The 9,063-nt window shown below is 51.7% G+C and overlaps 1 protein-coding gene across 1 annotated transcript in view; it reads right to left on the reverse strand.

The window, feature by feature from the left end:
* Nucleotides 1-7,231, reverse strand: part of LOC107136149 (osteoclast stimulatory transmembrane protein) — a 29,409-nt gene extending 22,178 nt beyond the window's left edge. The window contains exons 1-3 of the mRNA XM_048811934.1: nucleotides 6,591-7,231; nucleotides 3,551-4,553; nucleotides 3-74 (exon numbers count right to left, since the gene is read on the reverse strand). Coding sequence (XP_048667891.1) covers nucleotides 3-74; nucleotides 3,551-4,553; nucleotides 6,591-6,634 — 1,119 coding nt within the window. The 5' untranslated portion in view covers nucleotides 6,635-7,231. The remainder of the gene's footprint in view (nucleotides 1-2; nucleotides 75-3,550; nucleotides 4,554-6,590) is intronic.
* Between the last annotated feature and the right edge of the window lie 1,832 nt (nucleotides 7,232-9,063).

Below are 9,063 nucleotides of genomic sequence, written 5' to 3' on the forward strand. Positions count from 1 at the left end.
GCGGAGAGGAAGGGGCTCTGGGCGGGGGGCCGGTTGAGGAGGAAGGGGACGAAGTCCAGGACGCTGTAGGCCGCCTTGAAAGGAGAGAAGGGGCAGTCAACCGCGGGCTCTGGCACTGCCCGCCCCGCCCTGCGAGGCCTGGGACCACCGCCCAAGTTCCCGGCCCTCATCTGCAAAATGGGTGCGGAGATGACCCCCACTTCCTGGGAGGCCAAAGGTGACTGGGGCTGGCACGCAGTTGACGCTTTTGCCAATTAAAGAGCATCTGACAGGTGTCACCATGATGACGATGAGGATGATGACGACGACCTTTTAGCAGAATGCTTTAGAGAAGGCAAATTAATGCTCAAGGTCATTGACCCTCCGCTAAGCCCCTAGTGACTATTCTGATGTACTGTCTCCTCAAATGTGAGTGAGCCTATGAGGTGCAGGCCAACAGGAGCCTCATTTAAGAGATGGGGAACCCAAAGCCACTGGGTGGGTTCTCATGTGGCCAACTCGGGGGCAGTCCCAGCCAAGAAGGGCGGTCCCAATATCCTGCTCAGAAGCCTTAGACCCTCCCGTGTCCACAGGTGTGCCAGAGGCAGGAGGAGCGGCCGGCAGCCAAGGCCAGCCCCGGGCTTGGAGGCAGCTGCTTAGTGGGCTCCGGGTCTCCCCTCAGGGAGAACATCTCAGTAGCTTGGCAGGCAGGGTGTGGGGTCTCACACTGCTGTATTTTTAGGGGATCATGAAAATGTTTTCATTTTGCTTCAAGTTAGAAGAAAAAAATGAACTTTTATGCCAAACATTATTTTCAATATGTAATGTATTTGCATCCATTTATTAATTTTTTTTTTCCATGGGGGAAGGAACCCATGAAAGTAGCAAGCAGCTTAGTTCTGCCACTTTGGGTTTGATGAATTTGGGGGAAGTTCCCCCAACCTCACTGAGCCTTGGTATCCTTCTCTGTAAATGAGGGTGATGATAATAATTCCTATCTCAAGGATCATGGTGGCGATTAAGGAAACTACCTTATCTCATCCATTTTGAGATTTTTTTTTTTTTTTTTTTTTTACTTTTTTAACGTCTTTAAAATCAGGACATGTCTAAAATCAATACAACCGGTAACTGCTCTCAGCAGCCACAGCAGGTCACAATTTGCGTACAGGTATCCCTTTAGCCTGAGTGCCCACCCCGAGGTTTTAGAAAGTGATGTGCATTCCTGGTCTGTGTAGAGTTTGACTGCCATCTCAAAATGTCTCCAAAAGAAACTCTGTTTCAGAAGTGAATGGTTGGACATCACTTGTCTCTGCTCATATATGATACACAGCCAGTGTAACCCCACGTGATGTTCAGCCACAAGAATGGGATCCTAATTAGAGTAAGTTCTACACCATGTATGTATAATACGTCAAAATGCACTCTACTGTCATGTATGTCTAAAAAAGAACAAATGAAAAAATTAAAAATAATAATGAAAAAAAGAAGTGAGTGGTATGTCTACTGAAACGAAGTCCCGAGCAGCAAGCCACAAATATATTAGTGAAGCAAGTATTCATGTTGAGGGATGAACTTTAGCCTATATTTTCTTGCCAAGTGACAACCCACGGGAAGGAGGTTTGTGCTAAGTAAGGCTGAGTCACGAACCCCTGTGTGAGGGCCTGCCACACCCTGAAGCACTCAGCGAGGGCAGAAGGAGCTCCCAAAGCCCTGGAAGAGACGAGGCGGCTAAAGCCAGGAGGAGGGCTGGGCCCAGATGCTCCCCAGAGGGTCAGAGGCACCAGGGTCAACACTCGCAGAGACACGGCCCAAGCTTGGTCGACAGTGCTGGAGAAATAGAGGGGCGTCACCAATGCTCCTGAAGACACCGAGATGTTGGCCAGAAGCCTGGGATACTTGTGACTTGGCCAGCGTCATTCAGGTTTGGGCTTGGGTGGAAGGACATCTTAGGAAAATTAACCAATCACTTTCTATTTTTCTTTTATGTGTACATGAGAGGAGATGTGGTGAAACAAATCTTTGTTAAATAAAAGTGAATTACTTTTACATGAGTATAATTGGAAGTCTAAGTGAAAACAAAGCATTGAGTCAGGTTTAATGGATAGCATTTCCTCTCTTATTGATATATCAAACAAGAGTGTGACTTGGAATTGATAGCATCTTAGATATGATGAATGAAGTCTACGTCAATCAGGGAACACTCTTAGACCATTCCCTGTCACATTTCTTTCCTGTGACCTGTGGTAGGAAATGCATTTTACAGCATCTTCCAAGCACAGATTATATTATAATTGATGAAAAGTTTCACAAAATAATACATAGCCTTATTACCTGCAATATACTCTCATAATTTTCTAGTTTATTTCATTAAAAAAAGACAACTTTTTATCATGATCACCTAAACTGATTTCTTGCAATTCAAAAATAATTTTATAATATATAATAAGTATTTGATAAATATAAGCTCTTAATATTATTAGCTCAGGGTCTGACATTTGGGTGTTTTTTTATGCAATAGGCTTTTGTGTGTGATCTCACTATTAAAAATAAAAAATACAAACTGAACATGGGGGCACATGCCTGTAATTCCAGTGTCTCGTCAGGCTGAGGCAGAAGTATCGAAAGTTTAAAGCCAGCCTCAGGAGATTAGTGAGGCCCTAAGCAACTTAGCAAGACCCTGTCTCAAAAATAAATAAATATATAAAAATAGAAAGGGGCTAGCAATATGGCTCAGTGGTAAAGCATCCCTGGGTTCAATCCCTAGTACAAATAAACAAACAAATATAAATAAATAAAAAGAAAAGATTGGAAACCACAAATCCTGATCCGAAAGTAAATACAACCTTATTTGTGGGCTCTGTGGTCTGTCCTGCGTCTCCTTGACCATGCCGCCTTTGCAGAGCAACCATGGATAATACACAACAGATGGGAGGCTATGTTCCAATAAAACTCGATTTACAAAATCAGGAAACCAGCTGGATTTGCTCTGAGAGTCACAGCTGACTGACTGATGGTCTAGGCCATTCCTATCCAGGCGTGAGCTATTAGTAACAGCTACTATTTAATAAACCTCTTTTGTGTGGCATGTAACTCAAATGCAGGAAATGAGGCTAGAGTGTTTGGATACTCCTGCAGGGCAAGTGATTTTCAGGGTTCTGGGTCTTGGCATCTGCACCTACAACAGGAGGTGAAAATAGAACCACTTTTTAGGCCTCCTGTGGGGATCAAATGGGCTCATTTGCTGTTGCCCAGGCCACATGGCTTATCCAAGGCCTATGTTTTGCAGGCAAGTAAATGCAATTGCATGTCAGGTGTTTTTGGTTGTTGTTTCCAGTACTGGGACTGAATGCAGGGATGCTCTACAACTGAGCTGCACCCCAGCCTTTTTATTTTGAGACAGGTCTTACTAAGTTGCTGAGGCTGGCCTTGAACTTGCGAACCTCCTGCCTCATCTTCCTGAGTAGCATTACAGGTGTGTGTCACTACGCCCAGGTCTGCAAGTCCAGGGGTCAGTGAGGCTGCCCCTTCCCTCCAGGAACTGACCTAGGTCATCTCCCCTCCCAGCACTTACATCATACTTAACCATAAGCGTGACAGGCACAACTGGCAACTTCTGAGCCCAATCCACTGCCGCCTGTGCCAGCAGGAAGGCCATGTGGTCTGTGGCCACTGCCACAGCTGTGGCCACCAGGAGCAGGGAGAGAAGCCCCAGCCTCAGGAGACAGTGCAGCAGCTCCTCCCGGGACAGCTTGGGCCGGGCTATTCCGAGCAGCCACGGGGGTGGAGGAGCCACTAGGTGGGTGGCCTGGGCCTGGGCCAGTTGCCGGGTCAGCTGTGGTGTCTCATAGATGTTGTCAAACCGCAGGTCAGTCAGGTAGCGGTGGAGGTACCAGGCAGATTCCACCAGGAGGCCCAGCATGAACATCCCCGTGACCACCCGCTGAGTCCCCAGTGCTGCTGCCTGGGCCAGGGACTCCAAGGCAGAGAAGTCCTCCAGGACCCACTGAGTGACCCTGAGCATGTGAAGCCGGAAGGCAGAGCCATTTCCCTGGCTCTCAAATGTCAGGCCCCGGCTGCCCGATCGGCTGGTGGGGCCCAGTGCTGTGGACGCATTGCGCAGCTGGTGAGTGGTGTTGAGCAGGCTGTCCAGGGAGCCCTCGGTGACGCACCTAAGCACCTGTCCAGCTGCACCCATGTTGGCCAAGACGTTTGGCACCACGGCAACGGCCAGGGTGGCAGTACTGTAGGACAGGAGCAGCCGGCGTCCCTGTTCCGTGCCCAGGGTGGGCACACTGAGCGCGAACAGGCAGCGGACCGGGGGTATCAGGCCCAGGCCCAGGAAGACCAGGAGTCCACACACAGTGGCTATGATGCCCGAGGGTCCTGAAGGATAAAGCCACGAAGAGACCAGCCAATGACAAACCAGTTCTGCGGCAGCAACAGCCAGGCAAGCACAGAGGAGGAGCTGGGTCAGCAGCTGGCCACAGCTGGCTGGGACAGACTGGGAGAAGGCATCCCAGGCAGCCTGCAGTGGGTCAAGGGCCTTGCGGATCCCCAATTGCCAGAACCTCCACCTGGACACAAGGAAATGGGAGGACCCTCCATCAGGGGGCGGGTGGGCCTGTCACCGTCCCTGCCCCTCAATGCCAAGGCCTGCTAGTGGACGCCACCCTTTTGCTACAGAGGCAGGCCAACTTTCCAGATGGGCCAATCAGAGTTAACCGCTCCCACCCACGTGACAACGCTGAACCAATCACAGCCCTCCCCAGGCTGGGTCTCAGGAAGTGGTGGGCGAAGAGCTCAGTCCTGCGCAGCTCCTGAGGGTGGGGGGCTCCTGCCTGGGCTGCCGGAGCCCGGAGCCTAGTGAGGACAACTGGCCTGAAAGGAGTCAGGGAGCCGGAAGCCCAGACAAAGGGAGAAGGATCAAGGAGTGGGAGGGGCAGAGACGGAGACAGAAGCTGTTTCCCTGAGCTCGTCGTCCTGTGGCCCTGCCCTTTATCGTCTGGGGCAAGGAAGGAGGGCCGTTAGCTGGTGGCAGGCAGGAAGCGGGTAATGGTGCAGATGGACAAGGCTGCACACCTGTGGAGAACGTCACCTGAAACACGCAGGGCAAGGATGGAGGGCATCGCCTCTGGTCTGTCCCGATTCAAACCCCTGCTCCGCTGCTCACAGCTGTGTGGCCTTGTTCCTTAACCCCCATGCCTCGGTTTTCTCATCTGTAGAATGTGCCTCCTAGGGTCATTCTGGTCACATCATAAGCACCACCTGAGCTATTATCTGTCATTAGCGGGTCAACACCTCCAGGGCAGGGGCTTTGTATCTTTGGGTCACTGATACATTCCGAGGGCCTGGAATAGTGTCTGCTAAGTATTCACAAAGATATGGTACTCATAAATCTTCACGGAGCGTGGCAGGATGGCTCCTGTTTGCTCAGATCAGCAGGAATCAAGGCCAGCAGTGAGGGCAGGATGCTGGAGGAGGTAATGAATGCTGAAGGTAAAGAAAAGGTAAGACATAATTGTCCCTGTGTTGGGCACCGAGGTGAATTAGGTCATGGGCCACACACAGGACAAGTTCACAGTTAAATTGGGGAGATGTGAACAGGACATTAGAGCGTAAGTCCACCATAAAAGGACTCTCAGGAATGGTCAGCCTGGGTCTGCACTGGGGTGGAGAAGGTGGAGGGTCATGTTTACCTGGGAGAGTCAGGAGGGCTTCCTGGAAGAGGTGATATTTAAGCTAGGGCTGGGAGAACAAGTGTCATTTCTTACGTGGGGAAAGGAGGCTGGGTGTCCCGAACAGAAGGAGCAGAGCATGAGAAGGTCCTGCACTCTGACTGCTCCCTTAGGAAACAGGGTTGGGGACTTGAACACGCCGTGACGCGTGAGGCCTGGGGCACTGGACCAGAGGCCACATCCTGGGGTCCCAAGGGCTGAATCCAGTGTGCAACTTTGCTTTGTTTTGGTCCACGCCGTGGGTGTGTGAGAACTACCGTCATCTGGATACAGGAAGTTTCACATTGAAATTGGGATTTCTAGCTTCTCTTGAGAAATGAGAGCATCTGGGTCAGGGCTCCTGCCTTTGCAGCAGGTGGCCAGAGCTGAGGATCCACAGCCCCCTTTGACAGGGATGCACCCTTCCAGGCTGTGCCCCACCCTTCAAGGTACAGGATTGAGGGACCCTGCCCAGCACAATCCCATCTGGCTCTTGAAGGCATTTGGATGTGGGACTAAACGCCCCTTCTACCGTCTAACTAGTGTTTGGAACAGGGCAGCTGATGAAATACCAGCTAATCATATAATCATAAAAACCAGTACGAGGTCGCCCTGGGAGCCAAGTTCCATGCTGGGAATTATAAATGACAAGGACACCAGGTGACATTTACCGAGTGCTCCCTTGAGCCAAGCCCTTACTCAACGCTCACAACAGTTTCATAGACACCATTATCATTCCCACTTCACAGATGGGGAAACTGAGGCTCAGAGAGGGGGAGGGTGGACCCAAGGTCACACAGCCAGGGAGTGGAAGACCTTGAGGGCTTATACTCCTCCCAACAGATTGCTGATCTTTTCTCACCTGTGGCCCTCACTGTCCAAAGTCCCCAGACCTACCCAGTCCTGACGAGGTGCTCAGCAGCTCCACAGAGGCCCCTCATGGTCCCTGAATGGCAGTCAGTGTCTGGCAGCGGTGGCAGGTGGAGTGGCCATGGGGGGAACCCTGCGCTTCTGCTTTTCTACCCTTTAAGCCCTCCTGGCTGCCTGTCCCGCCTGCCTGGGCCCACCTCCTGGGGGTTGGGTGAGCTGCCTCACCCTTTCCCATAGAGAGGGCCAGTGGAAAGTGTGGGAGGAGAGCAAGAAGTTTCCCAAGAAATATCTGCAATCCCACTAGCAGGAAGGTAGGCTTTGCCCCATTTTACAGAGGAGGAAACCGAGGTTCAGAGAAACCAGCTCATTCACGGTAGTGCGAGACAAAGAACTCAGCTCCGCTTCCCCTCTCTCCCCTGTCCCTTGTGTCCCTTGTCATTGCCCCAAGGGACTCGTGGGGGGGGGGCTCCACTGGAGACAGTGAGATCCCTGCTGGTCACAGAGGTCTGTGACTGGCCACTGCTCCTGTCCACTGTCCTACTGCCTTGGAGGGAATAATTCAGACCTGTGATCACCTTGCTGTATACCTGGCATTACAAACAGAAGGCACTCAATAAATGTCGATCACCCGCATGTACTTTATGCTACTGTCACTTCCAGGCTGTTCTGAAAGCCAGTCCCACCGGGAGTAGAGACATCTCCCCCAGCATCTCTGCACCCCACCATGTGGGGATGGACACAGCTAGATGGCATCCCAGGCTGCCTGTCGTTTGCCCCTAAAAGGACACGTTCCCTGGGCCACTTGCTTAGATCTAAAGAGGAGCGTCCTGCCTCCCGATAAGGGACGTGACCTCTCATAGTCTCATAGCCGAGTGTGGCCAAACTCTCCTGGGCCATGGGTCCACATCGGCAAGGAGCAGGCACAAAAATCTCCAAGGCAGCCGCCGTGTGCCTCAGGGCTGGGAGGGAAGCTCACGCACAAAGCAGGTCCCATGGAACTGTGAACTGGGACAGTGTGGGCTTGTTTGGGAAAGGCAGCTGTTCCTCGGCCCCAGCCAAGTGTTAAAGCCCCACAAAAATGAGGCATGGATGGTGCTGATCCATCATGGTGCCAGGGCCAAAGGCAGCACGAGGACCACCAACTTGCAACCTCTGCAGGGGGCAGCAGTCAGGCCTGCTGTCCAGCTGTCCAGCTTCAGGGAGCAGGGAGCGCTCCGTGAACTGCAGGGGCCCTGGGCTGTGCGCAGCAGACAGGAACTCAAATGCCAGCGGTGCCGGTCACTGTGCTGTGTGGCCTTGGGCAAGACAGAGTCCCTTTCTGAACTTGTGCGTCCTCTGTTATAGCAAAGAGAATCTATTACCTACTTCTTAGGATTGTTTGAGGACTCAGGAAGATAATGTGTGGAGTATCCAGTAAGCAGTAGATAAATGCTCATGCCCTGCTCCCTCCCACCTGGGCTGGTAGCTCTGCCTGAGTGAGCTCTGGGCTGCTCAGACTTGCTCATGCAGGCCTCTGTGATGCCCCCTCGGCCACCCTCACCTGGGCCTCTTCACACAGGGAGTCAAGGCACTGTGCTGGTCAGAAGGGAACCCACTAGCGCTGGCCCGGGTTCCACAGAACCACCAGAGAGCTGAGTGGTTAAGAACCACTTAGTTGTTTCCAGAAGGTCTATGGATTTGGGGACTGGGGACTTGGGAAAGGAAAGAGCAGAAGGTATTTTTGGCTTTTTTTGACATTTGTGGGCAGTCACTCCTGCCCATCTAAGGCTGGCCTGACCTCAAGGCCCACCACATCCGGAAGGGGCTTTGAATCATCAAAACAGAGCAGCCTTGTCGAGGGGAATTTCTGGGTGAAGGATTCAGAGGCATGAGACAGAGGGGAACTGGGTGCCCCGGCTCTCGGGGGCTTGGTCTAGAATCACAAGCAGAGGTCTGTGAACTCCTGGTGACACTGGGTTTTTTAGCTTGTGGGTGTAGAATGAGGCCACCATCGAGAAGGTCAGGAGTGCAGCGAGGTGGTGGGGATCTTGGCATGCAGACGGGACCACCTGACAGAAACGCAACGGGAGCCCCGGAAATGAGTCACACGCTGTGATTTTCTAATAACCGCATAAAAAATGAAATTATTTTCAGTGAAACTATTTTATTCAGTCTAATATATCCAAAATAGGATCCTTTCAAATGTCAAATATCCTGTCAAATATTATCCTTTCATATGTAAAAAATAGAAAATATTGCTCCTAGGACAGTTCCCATTTGTATTTCTCATGTTTTTAGAATCTGGTCGGCATTTTGTACTGTGACACACCTCGATTCAGACCAGCCACGTGGTGAGGGCTCAGTCCCTCACTTAGCAAGTGGCCTCTGTGTTGGGCCGGGCAGGAGCCAGCTGCCCCCTCATCAGAGACAGTTCCACTGGGCAGTGAGGCTCCCCGCTGTGGCCACCAGTGACCACTGAGGCCAAGATGGACCCTCCAGATGGTGTAATCTAGGATCCTGG

This window comes from Marmota marmota, unplaced genomic scaffold, assembly GCF_001458135.2.
Source record: "Marmota marmota marmota unplaced genomic scaffold, marMar, whole genome shotgun sequence".
NCBI classification, from domain to species: domain Eukaryota; kingdom Metazoa; phylum Chordata; class Mammalia; order Rodentia; family Sciuridae; genus Marmota; species Marmota marmota.